The sequence below is a fragment of the Oncorhynchus mykiss genome, chromosome 1 (genome assembly GCF_013265735.2).
Source record: "Oncorhynchus mykiss isolate Arlee chromosome 1, USDA_OmykA_1.1, whole genome shotgun sequence".
NCBI lineage: Eukaryota > Metazoa > Chordata > Actinopteri > Salmoniformes > Salmonidae > Oncorhynchus > Oncorhynchus mykiss.
Window position 1 is genome coordinate 55,975,124 of NC_048565.1, and position 18,528 is coordinate 55,993,651.

General features: G+C 40.2%; 1 protein-coding gene and 1 long non-coding RNA gene across 5 annotated transcripts in view; one reads left to right on the forward strand and one right to left on the reverse strand.

Annotated features, from left to right (window-relative positions):
* Positions 1-18,528, reverse strand: part of LOC110525190 (membrane-associated guanylate kinase, WW and PDZ domain-containing protein 2) — a 245,508-nt gene that overhangs the window by 73,227 nt on the left and 153,753 nt on the right. For all 4 annotated transcript variants that reach the window (XM_036980672.1, XM_021605194.2, XM_021605162.2 and 1 more), the window contains 2 exons: positions 10,193-10,427; positions 529-608 (listed from right to left, as the gene is read on the reverse strand). In XM_036980672.1, coding sequence (XP_036836567.1) covers positions 529-608; positions 10,193-10,427 — 315 coding nt within the window. The remainder of the gene's footprint in view (positions 1-528; positions 609-10,192; positions 10,428-18,528) is intronic.
* Positions 1,036-18,528, forward strand: part of LOC118964919 — a 48,755-nt gene continuing 31,262 nt past the window's right edge. The window contains exon 1 of the long non-coding RNA XR_005052193.1: positions 1,036-1,218. This is a non-coding gene — a long non-coding RNA (uncharacterized LOC118964919). The remainder of the gene's footprint in view (positions 1,219-18,528) is intronic.

Below are 18,528 nucleotides of genomic sequence, written 5' to 3' on the forward strand. Positions count from 1 at the left end.
TAATGCAAATCTGCCATTTTCAACCCATGCACTGGTTGTGAGTATAAAGGCTTAAAATACAGAATAAAATATTGTTATATCACTTGATCGCACAAAACACAGGGCCCTCCCTATGTCTTATTGCCCTTTCCTTAATTTCCCTTGACCTTTCTGCTGTAGAAGGACATGTACTGAGTGGATAGGTGGAGGCAATATGGCAGCAATTCCCTCCTATGCAATATGATTATTAACTATGCAGTTTTATTTCAGGTATCAAGATAATTTCCCACGTATTACTCCAAGGGTGGGTTGTGAGTGAGAATAAAAAGAATGGGAGAAAGAAGGACATGAGCAGAAACAGATCAAGTGAGAAAAAGAGCAAGCAAGAGAGATAGGGGATGGGGGATACAGAGAGCAGGGTTTGTGCTAACACTCCACAGAGCAATTATAATTCCCATCACACACAGGTCCTTTACTGGAGAGAGAGGAAGAGAAGAGAGAAACCTTATGCATACATGTGCATTTGTACATAAAAACACAAACACTCACCGTCCTCTTTGCACTCCTCAGGTGGTTTGGCCTTCTTTGCCAGCCGAGGATCCAGCCATGATGTGGTTTTAGTGTTGTGACTGGTGAGGAGAGAAAGAAAGAGAGAGACTTTACTTTTTGTTTTACTTTAATGAGCCATCCTAATTTCACTAACTCCCACAGCCTAAAAATGCATCGCATGCCACCACAACCTCCACACAATCATATTTGACAGTACACAACATCCCAGTACAGTACACCCTCCAGCACCACATTACAACCGTACATCCAACCATATTGGGAATTTTCCAGTACATGTGTGCACATTATACATCTTAGAGTAGTAAGAAGAATAAGTGCACTCTATATGTGTGTCTAGGTCATTAGGCTAAGAGAAGCCATTACCTAGTCCTGAATCATTAACATAAAGAGGAGTTACTATGTGTGTGACGTAAGGATGAAAACGGTATAAAAGGTGTTCCGAGGCTGGAAAGTCAGTTGGTCCATGGGCCAGTCCGGCTTGTTACTTTGTAGTAAAGTGTATTTGACAATTTCACAAGTTCCGGTATCTGAGAAATATGATTGAGTGAAAATTTCCACGACATAAATGGTGAGCTTGCCAGGAGTGGCTACAAGGGACCAGTAAATGGTTGGAAACTCTGACTGCAGATGCGTCTTCCTGGATGAATAGCACAAACACCTAAAAGAGAGGTAAGCCAAGTCTTACTTATAGTTCAAGTTTGTGTGGTTCGTTTCGGAGCCTGGCTCAGCAATAGAAACACCAAGTAGGTCTCTCCAAATTTAACAAACTAAAGGATATTAGGAGCATTTGAATTCAATAAATGCATGCAAAATAATTTCAAAAAAGGAAGAAAAGAGAAAGAAAAAGCTTTAAGGGTTGCAGCAGTGAAAGTAGAATATATATATTAGTGTGGCCACTGCGGATTGGGAGTTGTGTGTTATCTGTTTTGGATGGTTGTTGTTTAGGCCTGTTTGAGTTTGCACAAATGCAACCCATTCATCTAATTAAATCAGTCCAAGTCAGGTGGGTCAATCAATTAATCCAGCTCACTCAGTCATTCATCAGTTCAATCTCGTTCAGTCTGCTCTGTTGACTGTTCTGTTCGATCCAGTTTGGAGTGGCAACTGTCATTCTGCATGGTCGAATAGAATTAGACAAAAAGACCTGTGGTTACTGCCTATTTTTTTTGGAGGAAGTGAATCAATAAGGGACTGCTCAGACAGGCACAAAGACCTATGGTTGCCGACTAATGTGGCAAGGAAGTGAATCAATAAGGACTGCTCAGATAGGCACACATCTTATGGTTAACACTTGGCTGTGTTGAGGAAGTGAATCAGCAAAGGACTGCTCAGACAGGTAAAAGCCTGTATAATACATATTTTTTCTGTGTCGAGGAAGTGTATCAGAAGAACTGAATTTGCAGGTCGCTTAGGAAAGCATAAGAGTTGTGTACAAGTGAGTGTGAAAGTTCTCTGCTGTTGGTGGGGAAGGGGTTGCGCTCTTCTCCCGGACCATTGCTTAAGTGTGACCTGGTAGGGAGGATGCACCCAGTCCCGTATCAAAGGAGGGGAGTGTGAATGGTACATGAATAACCATTGAAATAATTTAATACTAGAAGTAACAGTCAGGATAAATAAAAAATATATGATTATAAAATAGCAATAAATGTCAAGACGACATCAGCGATTGCCCGTAAAGCCATTACAAATTGAATAATGTGCTGCAAGGTAGAAAAATATACAGTACAGAGAAACGTAGAAGTAATAACATTTGAAGTAACTATATACTTGGAAAGAGAGAACAATTATAAAAACCTAGAGACAGGGGTAATAACCAATAGACCGAGTACAATAATCAGAGAAAGAAAAATAACGTGGATATCCATAGGAGGGAATAGGGTGTGGTCAAGCCATCCAGGGCTTAACAGACTGTTAGGAAGATTTAGCCCTGGACCAGTAGGGAGAAATCTAAGAACAAGAGAAAGAGACTGGTGAAAAGCATAATAAAACAAAACTAGGGAGCAAAGAATAAATACGAATATCACAGGAAGCTAAAGGAATAAACAGACAAATAAACCAAGAAACAAAAAATATCAGTAGCATTAGAACAGAAAAGGAAGATAAATTGAAGATTATGTGGAAATAGGAAGACAAGTGTGAATAATTTTGGTCATATGGGTTATCAATAATAGTGATATTTGAGGCGCAATACTGGAATAAGACATTAAGTCATCCGTATTCTCCAGTAATACATTTTCAGACGCTGTAGTATAGGATCTAATACTGGGGAAGTGGGTAGCGCTACCTTGGAGAATAGTTAATAGAAAGTGTGTATTATAGAAGGGATAGGTTTGGGAATTATAACTATTGAAATGTCGACAAACTGCCCCATTTCTCCATGTAATATGGAGCTAGAGGATATTAATCAATCTAGAGGATATTGATAAAGCCATGGAGTCGCTGAAAGAGGTGCACGAGCATGCCACCAATTTGTCTCGAATATGGGGAATTAATAGAGGCATTTAGCAACAAAAAGACTGTGTACGGGAGTGCCTTGATAGAATTTGCACTTCTACTTTGATGGCAGGTTTGAACCTTGTGTTCAAAACAGTAATTAGGGGGGTAGTGGATGAAATAGAGCAAGATGTTTTGAGAGTGGAATATAACTCTGCTGACTTCGCAGACATGCCACAGGGAAAGTCACTACCTATAGTTTCAATGGCCAAGGTAAACCAAAGAAACGTAGCAGAAAAACATCAAAGTGTAGGGAGACAGAGTCCTGTTTTATGTGTTGGGCTATTGGTCATGTGTTGGGCTATTTGTTTGTTGATCTCATGAAACATTTTGTGGTGTTATTCTGAAATAGATTTACATTTTATGTAATCTTATTGTGAAATAGATTTCTCGAATGTAAGAAAGGGTGGAGGGGTAATGAGGAATTAGCAAAGAGGTTACTAAATGTAAAATGAACTTTATATTTTTGCAGGTAGTTCAAGAACATTGTGGTGTGGGGGTTATGGAGAATAGTACATGCTAAATAAAAGATGCATAAACGTTGGGGGATTGAAACAAACATTGAATTATTGGAGTAAGGACAGTGGATTTACAATTATCATGTTTGATTTCTAAGTAATACTTTTGGCTTACTGATTAAAATATAGGATAGTGAACGCTAAAGAGATGTACACTTTCTTTTCCAGAAGAGGGGGTTTCATTATCTCTCGTTGAAATGTCCCCGGAGACTGTGGTATTGGGGAGAGCAATTAGTGATATTCGACTGTTAAGTATAAAAGTATCTGGATTAGGCCATAAACGGAGTTCCAGATAAGCGAGGCCTGTTCATGTGTGTTTTTGACCTACGGTTCACCAGCACGCACACACAATTTACCGGTTATGAATATCCATTATTGATGTTGATACTGTGGGATTTATTTTGGATGGGGTTTATTAAATTCTGTTTAAATTGGGTATGCAGAAGGATGGGCATGTTTGGAAGGTTTTGAAATGGTTTCTGAAGGACAGGCAAAGAAAAGGGAGAGGAAATATTTAATGGTGTCGAATGCCAGGTATCCTGACTTTCTGGTGAGACCTGATCAATCTCACTAGAAATGATAGAAACAGGTGGGATTTAATTATAAAATGAATGAAAAACACCCGTTTCTACTCTATTTAACCATTGCTTCATGAGATAAGTTGATTGGTTATTCAAATTTGTTTATTTTTGATTTAACATGTTGTTTTAAAATCACGTTGGGAATTATGTGTTCAAAGGGAAAATACCAGATCCCTGGGGTCCTAGTCCTTGGGTAAATATACAAATGTACTTGTTCAGTCTGCATAAAGAAGATAAAAAATATGTTAATAAGGGATGGCATTTACTCCAAATAGATTGTGACATATGTATTGCTGATTTCATTTTGGGTTTTTATTTCGATTCAAATTTCACCAGATGGGGATTTATGGAGTGTGGGATTCCAAGAGGGGTTAGGGTGCTAACTTCCTGATCTGGTAACTCTCCTGAGAGGTCGCCAGTAAAATAAGGGTGTATGAACTAATTTTGAAAATGATTTTAGCAGTAACATTATGTTGTTATAACTACCCCTCCCGGATCTGGGAAAATTGTCATCAACTGACACTAATTAGCATAATGAAACGGGCAAAAAAATATTACTAGAAAATATTCATATTCATGAAAATACAAGTGAAATATAGTGAAACACAGCTTAGCCTTTTGTTAATCACCCTGTCATCTCAGATTTTGAAATTATGCTTTACAGCCAAAGCAAGACAAGCATTTGTGTAAGTTTATCGGTAGCCTAGCATAGCATTATGTCCAGCTAGCAGTAGGCAACTTGGTCACGAAAATCAGAAAAGCAATCAAATAAAACAATTTACCTTTGATGAGCTTTGGATGTTTTCACTCACGAGACTCCCAGTTAGACAGCAAATGTTCATTTTGTCCCATAAAGATTATTTTTATAGCCAAAATACCTCCGTTTGTACTTCACGTTTGGTTGAGAAATCCACCGGAAACTGCGGTCACGACAACGACAAAAAAATATTCCAAATTAGATCCATAATATCGACAGAAACATGGCAAAGGTTTTTTATAATCAACCCTCAAGGTGTTTTTAAAATATCTATTCGATAATATATCAACCGGGACAGGTAGTAGGAAAGAGAGAAACAATGGCCGCATTTGTCTATTACACACAAATCACTCTGAGAGCCGCCAGCTGACCACTGACGCAATGTTGTTGTTCAGGCTAATTTTTCAAAATAAAAGCCTGAAACTATGTATTGTGACACTAGACACATTAGGGAATCCATAGAAAAAGGAATCTGGTTGATATCCCATTCACTGCTCAATAGGGATGCATAGGAACGCAGAGCTTTCTAAATACTGTAAAAGTCCCTTCCTGGTTGGATTTCTCAGGCTTTCGCCATCAATATCAGTTCTGTTATAATCACAGACATTATTTTTACAGTTTTGGAAACTTTAGAGTGTTTTCTATCCTAAGCTGTCAATTATATGAATATTCTAGCATCTTGTCCTGACAAAATAGCCTGTTTACTTTGGGAACATTATTTTTCCAAAACTGAAAATAGTGCCCCCTAGTTGTCAATGCTTGTCTGGATTTCCTGAAACAGAAATTAATTGAACTAAGCTGTTGTTCTGATCTGTGCTTTTTTGAGGTTATCATGGAAGGTGACGTCATATCGTGTCTTAGGAATAATTTGACCACAAACAGTGTGTGTGAACCTCAATACCTTCCCTAACCAGCTGAAGAAAGAGTGACAAAGGCTTGCAATGTGACAGTGACTTTTAACACGTCTATCGGAGTCTGGGCCATAAACCGGGGTGCGGGCGGCAAGAGTGCTGAGAGGGCATGTGGAGTGAGCGTGGAGAGAGAGAACGGCTCAGGTGAGAGACTTGTGTACGTGGGAGAAACGGATGCATCTATTTGGATATTGAAATCGAGACATTATCAAGGGCCATCAAATGGGACAGGCAAGAGTTACATGTGCCGTTGGGAAGATGAGCTGTAAACGCAATCTGAAAAAGAGAGAGAGATGGGAGAAAGGGGGGATTGGTCTACACACTGTGAGCGATTTAGACTAAGTATGCATTGAGATACTGATCTTTCATTACCAGGCCACTCGTGACAGGAAAACAGGGACAAAGGGGGGCTGTAATGAGAAGAGTTGTTACCGGCAATAAAAGGTTCCGTTTATAAATGTACATTCTAACAGGGAAGATGTGTGCTGAGTTGAGAAGCTGGAATTCGAGTCCTAGACTCAAATTAAGCACTAAGGACTGTCATTCTGAATTTGGGTTGGATCATTAATAAAATGTTGTGGTTATGATTCGGCTATAGCAAGAGAGAGTTGCTCTTAAACTGGAGGGGTGAGGGCACTGCTCAAATGTATTAGACCTAGGGAGGCTCTAGAAAACTTATCTAAGTATCCTCCGACAGGGAGGTTGTTAGAGAACTCACTGTTTTAGTATGTTTATAACTGTAGAAGTGCATTGGGAGTAGTGACTAGTGTGTTATGGGTTAGATGGAATGATATATGTGCAAATGTATCTGTAGCAGGGGGAGGGAGTGTTGGGACAGTGTTGGTCTGGTCCACACTCAGTACTACTTATAGCACCTGCAACGGTGAAGATCGGCATGTCTCTCCTCGGTGGGTGCATAGTTCTCACGAGGTCCAGCTGTATAATGGGTGAGCTTGAAGATGAGCTAAAGAGAGAGAGAGAGACTAGATTCCACTGTAGACATGTTGATGGGTTGGGTCTGGGAGCTAGTTTAAACATCATATTTGGGTTGTTTTATTGGTTAATGCATCATGTGAAAGAGGATAGCTTGCCAACATTTTGAAGGCATTGATGTGAAAGCATATACAGTGCTGAGTTACCTCAAGAGGATGTAGCGTTGATTAGGGATATGCACTTGCCTATCAGGTGACAATGGAGGGGATGGGGAACAAAGTGAAAATTACATGGCTTGGGAACCCCTCTCGGAACCTGGGGCCGGAAAGGTGAAGACTGGGCGAAAGCATGAGGTGGCTTTTTAGGGCTTTCATTTTTTTGTGGAATCCAGCAGAAAAGTATCCTGGAGAAATAGAGTCAGGTGAAGATAGAGTGGGAATTGTCATGGTCTCAGACTTTGCTTTTCATGCCTATATAATTTTGCATAGCTTATCACATTGTTAAAACTGGTATATTTTGTGTTTCTCGTTGTTTGCAAGTCTTATGCTATCACTCTTGTAGGAACCAGAAGGAGAAAGTGGATAAACTAAAAGCAGCTCAGCTGAAAGGAAGGAAGTCACCAGCTTCAGCTGGAATGTCATTTTGTTGTGTGATGAGAGATGGAAATAAGATTGTGTATGGTGTGATCATAGAACAGAGGCCATAAGTCTCTTGGCTTGACAATTGGCTTGAGGATGGATCTAATACTTCCTTCTAGCTATATATGAAAGGAAATGTTTGGTCCTGACTCCCCAGTATGAATGAGAAAGTGAAGCAAAGGTTGATAAGGTGAAAGGGAGGCAGATTGTCTCCTAAACAACAGAGAAGGTGCTTCCCTTCTCACTTGTACTGGACAAAGGTTTGGGACTTAGTAAGTCGCATAGGGGTGATATATTGGGAATGTTCCAGTACATTTGTGCACATTATAGATCTTAGAGTAGAAAGCAGAATAAGTGCACTCTATATCTGTGTCTAGGTCATTAGGCTAAGAGAGCCATTACCTAGTCCCATAAGGTACATTATACGTGCATTAGGAGGTACCCCCTCCAGCCCCCACATCTTTCTCCATGGCCTGCAGTACCCCCTCCAGTAGCCTGCCCCACAGCAGAGCTAACTCCAGCCTCTGGCCCATGCGTTCTAGCCCCCGCTACCAACTGGTCGGGCTTGTCTGTACTAGCACTCTCTCTCTGGACCTTATGTGGGCTTGCAAACTTATTGTGCCCTACGTCCCCAGACTCAAAACACTGCAAACTATCTGTGCTAGCAAACAATATGGTACCCCCTCCCCCTGCTTAACCTTAAAGTGTACATTTACAGTTGAAGTCGGAAGTTTACATACACTTAGGTTGTAGTCATTAAAACTAGTTAATTATGGCTAGGCGTCCCAATAGCAGGACAACTTCCGGTGAAACTGGAGGGAACGCAGTTCAAATAAATAATCATTCAAATTATGGATATTAAACATGTAGGTACATGCAAGTGTCTTATATTGGTTGAAAGCTTAAATTCTTGTTAATCTAACTGCACTGTCTGATTTACACCTGCACAGGTTTCATAAATTCCTAAAATCATAAAAAGCAATTATACTTTCACTTCGTTTTTGAAAATCTTCCTCTGATTGGCCATCCAAAGGGTCCCAGCTATAACATGTAGTATCATTTTGTTAGATAAAATCATTCTTTATATCCTAAAAAGTATGTTTAGTTGGCGCCATAAATTTGAGTAATCCACTCATTCAAAATGCAGAGAAAGGAATCCAAATTATAACATTTCAAAAGGAAAAATTATGTTCATTAGGAAACCGATATTAGCAGGTAAATCTTGACTTCATCGCGCGCCCAAACAAGAATTTCCAATAGTGTGTCCCAGTACTAAAACTCCTATTTGTTACTCGTTTTGGAAGAAACAAGCCTGAAACCTTGAACATAGAGTGCTGACACCCTGTGGAAGCCATATAAATTGCATACTGGGAGCTAGATTTCATTATCATAAGCTCATTAGAACTTGCCCCCCCAAAAAAAAATTCAGATTGGTTTTTCTTTGTATTTTCTCCTACCATATGTATTGCGTTATAGTATCCTACATTATTTTAACATATCTACAAACTTCAAAGTTTCTTTCCAATGGTACCAATTATATGCATATCCTGGCTTCAGGGCCTGAGCAACAGGTAGTTTACTTTGGGCACGTCAATCAGACAGAAATTGAGAAAAAAGGACCCTAGCCCTAGCAAGTTTAAACAAACCATAGTTTTGGCATGTCGGTTAGGAGATCTAATTTGTGCATGACACGTAATTTTTCAAACAATTGTTTACAGACAGATTATTTCACTTGTAATTCACTGTATCACAATTCCAGTGAGTCAGAAGTTTACATACAATAAGTTGACTGTGCCTTTAATAAACAGCTTGGAAAATTCCAGAAGATGATGTCATGGCTTTTGAAGCTTCTGATTGGCTAATTAACATAATTAAGATTAAATGCCACTGCTCTTGTCGACATGGTCGAAAGAGGTGAAAACGGCACCAGCACAACCCCAACAAAAAATCCCTTTTTCATGAACACAATCAGTTCATTCTGAATGCAGTGTGTACAGAATGTTCTGCTCCCACCTGTTTGCCGACCATGAGCAAAACTTCCTCCACTTTGATACCATTCTCCAGAACGCACCTGAAGCCATTCCAAAGAGACAGCGTTTCTTTCCCACTCAGCTGAGATGCCATCGCAGCCACCATGACTCCCAACCCAAAATAAACTAACCCCCCCCCGACCAGAAAATGATAAACAGTGGAAACCAATAGACAAACGATGCGTTAACCCTCCACCATGGAAAAATAAAATATCAAGAGCCAAAAGTAAAGACAAAGGAAGAGTACCTCTCTTCACGACCCACCACACCCTCACACAACCAACTACCGCAAGAGAGAGGGCGAGAGAGAGAGAGAGAGGGGGGGGGGAGACTGGGAGAGATGAGAAAGGGGAGGAGAGAGGGAGGACGAGAAAGAGAGGCAAGAAAGAGAGACAGGGCATGAAGAGGGAGAGATCAGATTGTGTGCGCCTGTGTTGTTGATTGGGAATAATGACATAAATCAAATTACAACTTTGTGGGTTCAATCCCTGCGACCACCTTTCTCACTTTCACGATCTATCCTGCATACCGCTCTGTTTCTGTAGTGTCTGAATATTTAAAAAAATACGAAAGGAGGGTGGAATTCATATCTGTCATTTTTTTTAAGTAGTAAGATTTAACCCCCATCCCCTGTGTATGTGGAGTGGGGGTGGGCAGGAGGGGGATTGTCTGTGGGTGAGAGGAGGGTGAGATATTTAAGGTGAACAGAAGGGCCAAAAATGCTCTAGTAGGCCCTCTGTTCCTCATTAGAAAGACAGAGAGAGACAAAAACACAAACTTACTCTATGAAGTAGACCTCTTCTTTCTCAGTGTAGGCCATCTCCCAGTTGTCGGGTAGGGGTCCCAGTTCCTCCTCATCTCCTTTGGGGAGTTTGGGGGGCGATTTGGGGGGTTCCCGCTCGGGGGACTCCTCACCCTCTGTGGGGGGCTCAGTGAAGGGAGGGGGAAGGGTGAGGACATCCATCATAGACACCTCCTCAGACACATCCGTGCTCTTGTCCTCATGCTCGCTTGACTCTGTAGAGAAGATAGAGGGAATCAAATACAGAGAGCTGTTTTAAAGCTCAGCACTTTATATACAGTTGAAGTCGGAAGTTTACATACACCTTAGCCAACTACATTTAAACTCAGTTTTTCACAATTCTTGACATTTAACTCTTGTAAAAATGAATGTCTTAGGTCAGTCAGGATCACCACTTTATTTAAGAATGTGAAATGTCAGAATAATAGTATAGAGAATTATTTATTTCAGCTTTTATTTCTTACATCACATTCCCAGTGGGTCAGAAGTTAAACATACACTCTATTATTTGGTATCATTGCCTTTAAATTGTTTAACTTGGGTCAAACATTTCGGGTAGCCTTCCACAAGCCTCGCACAATAAGTTGGGTGAATTTTGGCCCATTCCTCCTGACAGAGCTGGTGTGACTGAGTCAGGTTTGTAGGGTTCCTTGCTCGACACACGCTTTTCATTTCTGCCACAAATTTTCTATAGAATTGATGTCAGGGCTAAGTGATGGCCACTCCAATACCTTGAATTTGTTGTCCTTAAGCCATTTTTCCACAACTTTGGAAGTATGCTTGGGGTCATTGTCCATTTGGATGACCCATTTGAAACCAAGCTTTAACTTCCTGACAGATATCTTGATATGTTGCTTCAATATATCCACATAATTTTCCTGCCTCATGATGCCATCTTATGATGTACCTCCTGCAGCAAAGCACCCCCACAACATGATGCTGCCACCCCCATACTTCACAGTTGGGATGGTGTTCTTGAGTTTGCAAGCCTCCACCTTTTTCCTCCAAAAATAACAATGGTCATTATGGCCAATCAGTGCTATTTTTGTTTCATCAGACCAGAGGACATTTCTCCTAAAAGTATGATTTTTCTCCAAATGGGCAGTTGCAAACCGCAGTCTGGCTTTTTTATGGCGGTTTTGAAGCAGTGGCTTCTCTCTTGCTGAGCAGCCTTTCAGGTTGTGTCGATTATAGGACTCGTTTTACTGTGGATATAGATACATTTGTACCCGTTTCCTCCAACATCTTCACAAGGTCCTTTGCTGTTTTTCTGGGATTCATTTTCACTTTTCGCACCAAAGTACATTCATCTCTAGGAGACAGAACGCGTCTCCTTCCTGAGTGGTGTGGCGGTTGCGTGGTCCCATGGTGTTTATACTTGCGTACTGTTGTTTGTACAGATGAACGTGGTACCTTCAGGCGTTTGGAAATTGCTCCCAACGATGAACCACTTGTGGATGTCTACAATTTTTTTTCTAAGGTCTTGGCTGATTTCTTTTCATTTTCCCATGATGTCAAGCAAAGGGGCACTGAGTTTGAAGGTAGGTCTTGAAATACATCCACAGGTACACCTCCAATCAGAAGCTTCTAAAGTCATGACATCATTTTCTGGAATTTTCCAAGCGGTTTAAAGGCACAGTCAACTTACTGTATGTAAACTTCTGACCCACTGGAATTGTGATACAGTGAATTATAAGTAAAATAATCTGTCTGTAAACAATTGTTGGAACAATTATTTGTGTCATGCACAAATTAGATGTCCTAACCGACTTGCCAAAACTTTAGTTTGTTAACAAGAAATTTGTGGAGTGGTTGAAAATGAGTTTTAATGACTCCAAACTAAGTGTATGTAAACTTCTGACTTCAACTGTAGTGTGTTCTTCTGTCATCCATCTCACAGGGATTTTTCTGCCATTGACCTAAGCTTTCTTTGGGGTCGCATAAGTCCAAATAGTAGAAAATATGAGTATTTTATACTATATATTAGTATGTAGTGTAAATATACTATATACTGTGAAAAATAGGCATATGATATGCCACACTGAAAAGTAGGCATATGTCACGTCACTACTTCACATGAGAGGCACAATAGTTTTTATTGTTATTTTTTTTATTAAATCCCCTCCAATTTTTGTTGGGCCTCCCAAGTGACGCAGCAGTCTAAGGCACTGCATCACAGTGCTTGAGGCATCACAACAGACCCGGGTTCAGTCCCAGGCTGTGTCACAACCGGCCGTGACCGGGAGTCCCATAGGGCGGCGCACAATTGTCCCAGCGTTTTCATGGTTAGGGGAGTGTTTGGCCGGGGTGGGGTGGGGTGGGGTCGCACAAGCTAACAGGTTGCACAAGCTAACAGGTTGGCCTGTCGCACAAGCTAACAGGTTGGCCTGTCGCACAAGCTAACAGGTTGGCCACAAACAGACAAATAACGGCCTAGTACAACAGTGGTGTGCAGAAAGGCATCTCGGTATGCACAACTCATCGATCCTTATCACGAATGTGCTATTGCAGCAGACGACCACACCAGGATCCACTCCTATCAGCTAAAAACAAGAAAAAGTGACTCCAGTGGGCACACGATCACCAACATTAGGCAATTGAGGAGTGGAAAAACATATCCTGGTCTGACGAATCCCGGGTCCTGTTGTGTCATTCTTATGGCAGATTTAGGATTTGTCAAAAGTAGCAGGAGTCCATCTTGTCTGGTGTCAACTGAACAGGCTGTTGGCCCTGGTGTACCGCCGTCCAATCTGCAGTAACTGCGTGATGCCATTGCATCAGCATGGACCAACATCCCTGTGAAACATTTCCGACTTGTAGAATCCATGCCCCAAATAATTCAGGTTGTTCTTGAGGCAAAGGATGGTTTGACCCGGTAATAGATGTGTGTACCTAACAAACTGACAATTGAGTGTATTTAAAAATATATATATAATCTTTGAGAACTAACAATCACCAAAATAAAAGATAGACAGTCAGGGAGGTTAAAATTCCAAAAACAATGAATTTAGCAATGTAGATTTCATTATTATTTTTTAGCAAAAGAACACAGCATTAGCTAAGGCAAAATTGAGAATTGCAGCCAACTAGCTTTGAAACTGCTACATTTTGTCTCAGCTCCATGACAGAATATGTTGAATTAAAGAATATTAGCTTTAAAACTGCAAACATTTCAGCTCCATGGAGAAATGTGCATAATTTCAAGACAATGGCAAAACAATTTTGCACATTTCTCTACACCACCCATATGGGGTCCTCCAGAATGTTATATAAAACTCAGCCACATAGATAGGCATACTCTGCTCACTGCCATGCCCTCAACCATCTAAGCCCATTTTTGATCCAGAAAACCCCCTGCCTATGTCTGGATAGTCGCAACGGTCGGATTCTGACTTGAGATCTGCTGACTTCAGAAGTCTGTCATTGACATTGGTGGCGTTCCTGCCTGAGTACATTGCAGACATTACATCAAACGTTTAGCAGATGTTATCGCGGGTGTAGCGAAATGCTTATGGTTCTAGCTCCAACAGTGCAGTAATACCTGACAATACAAAACAATACACGCAAATGCCAAAAATACAAAGAAAGGAAATATTAGGACAAGCAATCTCAGAGTTCGGAATATAAATACACTACAGTTCAAAAGTTCAAAATTTTTTTTGTCCAGTAAAATCACATCAAATTGATCAGAAATACATGGAGACATTGTTAATGTTGTAAATTACTATTGAAGCTGAAACGGCTGATTTGTTATGGAAATGAAATGAAGGCTATTCCATGCGAGAAATTGCTAAGAAACTGAAGATCTCGTATAACGCTGTGTACTACTCCCTTCACAGAACAGTGCAAACTGGCTCTTACCAGAATAGAAAGGAGAGTTGGAGGCCCCGGTGCACTGAGCAAGAGGACAAGTACATTAGAGTGTCTAGTTTGAGAAACAGACGCCTCACAAGTTCTCAACTGGCAGCTTCATTAAATAGTACCCGCAAAACACCAGTCTGAACGTCAACAATGAAGAGGTGACACCGGGATGCTGGCCTTCTAGGCAGAGGTGCAAAGAAAAAGCCATATCTCAGACTGACCAATAAAAATAAAAGATTAAGATGGGAAAAAGAACACAGATACTGAACAGAGAAAGATTGGAAAAAAGGTGTTATGTACAGACGAATCTAAGTTTGAGGCGTTTGGATCACAAAGAAGAACATTTGTGAGACGCAGAAAAATATCAAAGATGCTGGAGGAGTGCTTGATGCCATCTGTGAAGCATGGTGAAGGCAATGTGATGGTCTAGGGGTGCTTTGGTTGTGTTAAAGTGGGGGATTTCTACAAGGTAAAAGGGATCTTGAAGAAGGAAGGCTATCACTCCATTTTGCAGCGCCATGATATACCCTTTGGATGGCACTTAATTGGAGCCAATTTCCTCCTATAACAGGACAATGACCCAAAGCACAGCTTCAAACTATGCAATAACTATTTAGGGAAGAAGCAGTCAGCTGGTGTTATGTCTATACTGGAGTGGCCAGCACAGTCACCAGATCCCAACCCTATTGAGCAGTTGTGGGAGCAGCTTGAACGTATGGTACGTAAGAAGTGCCCATCAAGCCAATCCAATTTGGGGGAGTTGCTTCAGGAAGCATGGGGTGAAATCTCTTCAGATTACTTTTAATTTTCCATTTGTTTTGTCTTAGTCTTACACACCTGGTTTCACTCACCCAATTACATGTTTATTATTTAACCCTCTGTTCACCATGTTTGTTTGTGAGTGATTGTTTATTGTATTTCCGGTCCGTTATTGTGTGCTCGTGATGTTACTTTGTACATTTGTCATTTTGAGTAAATGTACGTTGATTACTCATATTTGCTGTCCTGCGCCTGACTTTCTACACCAGCTACACACAGGGCCCTTACAGTGGTAGCTGGCTAGTAGCAGTGACTAAAGTTCATGGGCCTCATTTATAAAAGCTGCCTATGCACCAATTATGCCCTAAAACATGCATGCACCAATTTTTACGCAAAAGTTGACATTTATAAAAACTGAACTTGATGTGAGAATGTGCTTATCCTCCCACAAACTTTAGACCATGCATACTCAGTTTCTAGAGGTTTAAGTATTGCATTGCAAGAATGCAAATGTAGCATAATATGGGGAATATATGATGACTTTCTCATAACCAAAAAAACAAGTAGGTAAAAATAATAACAAGATACAATCATTTGCATCTTCTTTGTGTTCTAAAATAATTTGAAATCTATTTCCGATTATTTATTTCATTTCATTGCAGAATAAATTACTCACCTTTTCTGACTGTGATGGTTTCATACTTGTGAAATAGCCAATAGGCCTACAAGTTAGGATATGCTACCATTCGTCCAATCTCTAATTTAATTGGACCCACTTCACAGTATTAAATAAATAACCGGTATTTAGAGTATTATGTTCTATACTATCCGTTCCGAAGCGCAGTTTTGCAGTAGAATAGAGAGTTCACCTCTATTTGTCTGTAGACTTTGTCTGAATACTGTAATGTAAAATTTCTCGAGCAGCCTAGACAATATTTCATTTATAAACATAACACATACACTGAGTATACAAACATTAAAAACACCTGCTCTTTCCATGACATAGACTAACCAGGTGAATCCAGGTGAAATCCACTTCAATCAGTGTAGATGAAGGGGAAGAAACAGGTTAAAGAAGGATTTTTAAGCCTTGAGACAATTGAGAAATGTCTTGTGTATGTGTACCATTTAGAGGGTGAATGGGTGAAACAAAAAATGGAAGTGTATTTAAACAGGGTACGGTAGTAGGTGCCAGGCGCACCAGTTTGTGTTAACTGCAATGCTGCTGGGTTTTTCACACTCAACAGTTTCCCATGTGTATCAAGAAGGGTCCACAACACAAAGGACATCCAGTCAATTTGATAAAACTGTGGAAAGCATTGGAGTCATCATGGGCCAACATTCCTGTGGAACGCTTTCGACCACTTGTAGAGTCCATGCCCCAACGATGAAATTAGGCTGTTCTGGCACTGAGGGAAAAGGGGTAGGGGGGGTGGTAGGGGGGGTGCAACTCAATAATATTTGGTATACTCAGTGTATATCATAACCATTGCACCTTTTCTGTCCATGATTAGTTCATGTTACCGAAACAGCCATACAACAAATTACAATGCGCATCTCTCTTTTAATTAGGCCTATTAGAGACTGTTATAATTTCAAGTTTTTGCTCTATGCATCCTAAAGGGAGTGCAGGTGATAAGATACAGTATAATTTAACAGATGAACAGACAGTTGATATTTTGCATTGAAGTAGGCTACTGTAGGGTACTGTAGGCTAGTTTACAACGTTTCGAGCAGTGCAGCATATTTAGGTTCAGGAGAAAATAAATGTAAAACATTAAATTCAAATAAACTATTTACAGGTCCACAACAATGTGTAATTGTTTTAGTGTTTTAGAAATTGGCATATACAGCAAAGGTCATTGCAAAATGTAACATTTTGCTAACACCTCCAAAGACATTTGATCAAGTTCACCATTAAAACCTTTAAGGATGTTACCCTTTTTTTTTTTATTCGACAGATACATTTTTTTCTCAGCCATATTTAAGCCATATTCAAAATTGAATTCAGAACTGATTACTAAAATGATCTGATTCATAAGTTGATGTTGTAACGTTAGTTGCTAACGGCTAAAAATTTGAACTTTGTTGAATCTAACCAAACTCTCCACCGTACGTAGCTAGCTAGTTAGCTACATTAGCTAATTTAAACAATTATTTAAAATGACACATAATAGCATAAAGCAGCGACTGTCAATTTTTTTTTTTTTTACCTTGATCATCGGTATTAGCTACTTTTTGGCCATATCTCCAATATTATTTGAAGTCTCATCACAAAATCATACATGTCCAGGCAATGTTGTTCTGCACTAAGATGGCTGTTGACTGATGTTGCAGCATCTTAGCCTGATTTATCCAGACTTTCTGGCAATTGTGTAATCAGGTCCGGTTCCAGGAATAAGTGACATAAGAAGTCGCTTAGGGCCCCCGGCCGGTAGGTGGCCCGACCCAAAACAGAGATTTTTGTGGGGTCTCAACTTACTATTTAATTTTATAATCAATACAAAACATACACATGCAAACAACAACATCATTAACTGCATCACACCTGCCCAGACCCACTGGCACACACCCCCATCTCCAGTGCCCGCATCACTTTCTGTGAAACTGCAACATTTTGTTTCTCTCTGTAGCTCTCGTATATAAATCTTTAGATTTTTCCATTGTGTTAATGATGGCAGATTGATTGAGTTCCAAGTTTTTTATATACGTACATTTTAGCTAACTTTGGGGCAGCAGGTAGCCTAGTGGTTCGAGCATCGGGCCAGTAACCGAAAGGTTGCTAGATCAAATCCCTGAGCAGTCAAGGTAAAAAATATGTTGTTCTGCCCCTGAACAAGGCAGTTAACCCACTGTTCCTAGACCATCATTGTAAATAAGAATTAGTTCTTAACTGATTTGCCTAGTTAAATAAAGGTTATAAAAAATGAAAACTGTAATTTCGTTAGTTACAACTTTCCCTCCATCTTGTTCAGGCCACTAGGTAGTTAGTCTAGCCAGTTATGTAAACTTGTAGTAATCAAGGCTGACTACCAATTGGGCATGTGCCCAGGGGCCCTGACCTCCAGGAGTACCAGTAAATAATCTGTCTATGTGCCCTTGAACAAGGATAAAAGCATCTGCTAAATGACTAAAATGTCAAATGTAGGTTTGGGGCCCCAAGACCAAATCTCACTTAGGGCCCCCAAAAGGCTAGAGCTGCCCCTGTGTATAATTCTTAAAGAACAGCTATTGAAATGCAAGCAAGAGGTGGTGAGACCAGTTACAGAAATTATTACAATACCAAACATAAGAAAATATAATATTTCACACAAGTTAAACTTACCAGCATGATTGTAATACAGTCATGAGTACTATTCATATTAACCTACTCGACCTCCTCAGCACAAACAAGAATATGAAATGAATGAATCACACATTGTTAAATGTGGTAGCTGCAAGCTGTCTGTGTTTACATCCCACTCAGTCCAATAACCAAACACGGCTATAGTAGAAGGAGAGAAGTGACAAAAGAAATGGTGGGGGGACTAGGTGGATGTTCAGATCTACTGGAGTGTTACCCTCCTGTAGCTTATCAACCAGCTAGTTATTAGAATCAGTTGCACTAGATTAGGGTTTTAGAAAACCTACAAGACGGTATTGATTCCGTCTTCTTATGGTCATCCTCATCGTGGTACACATTTTCAGCCCCAGCTA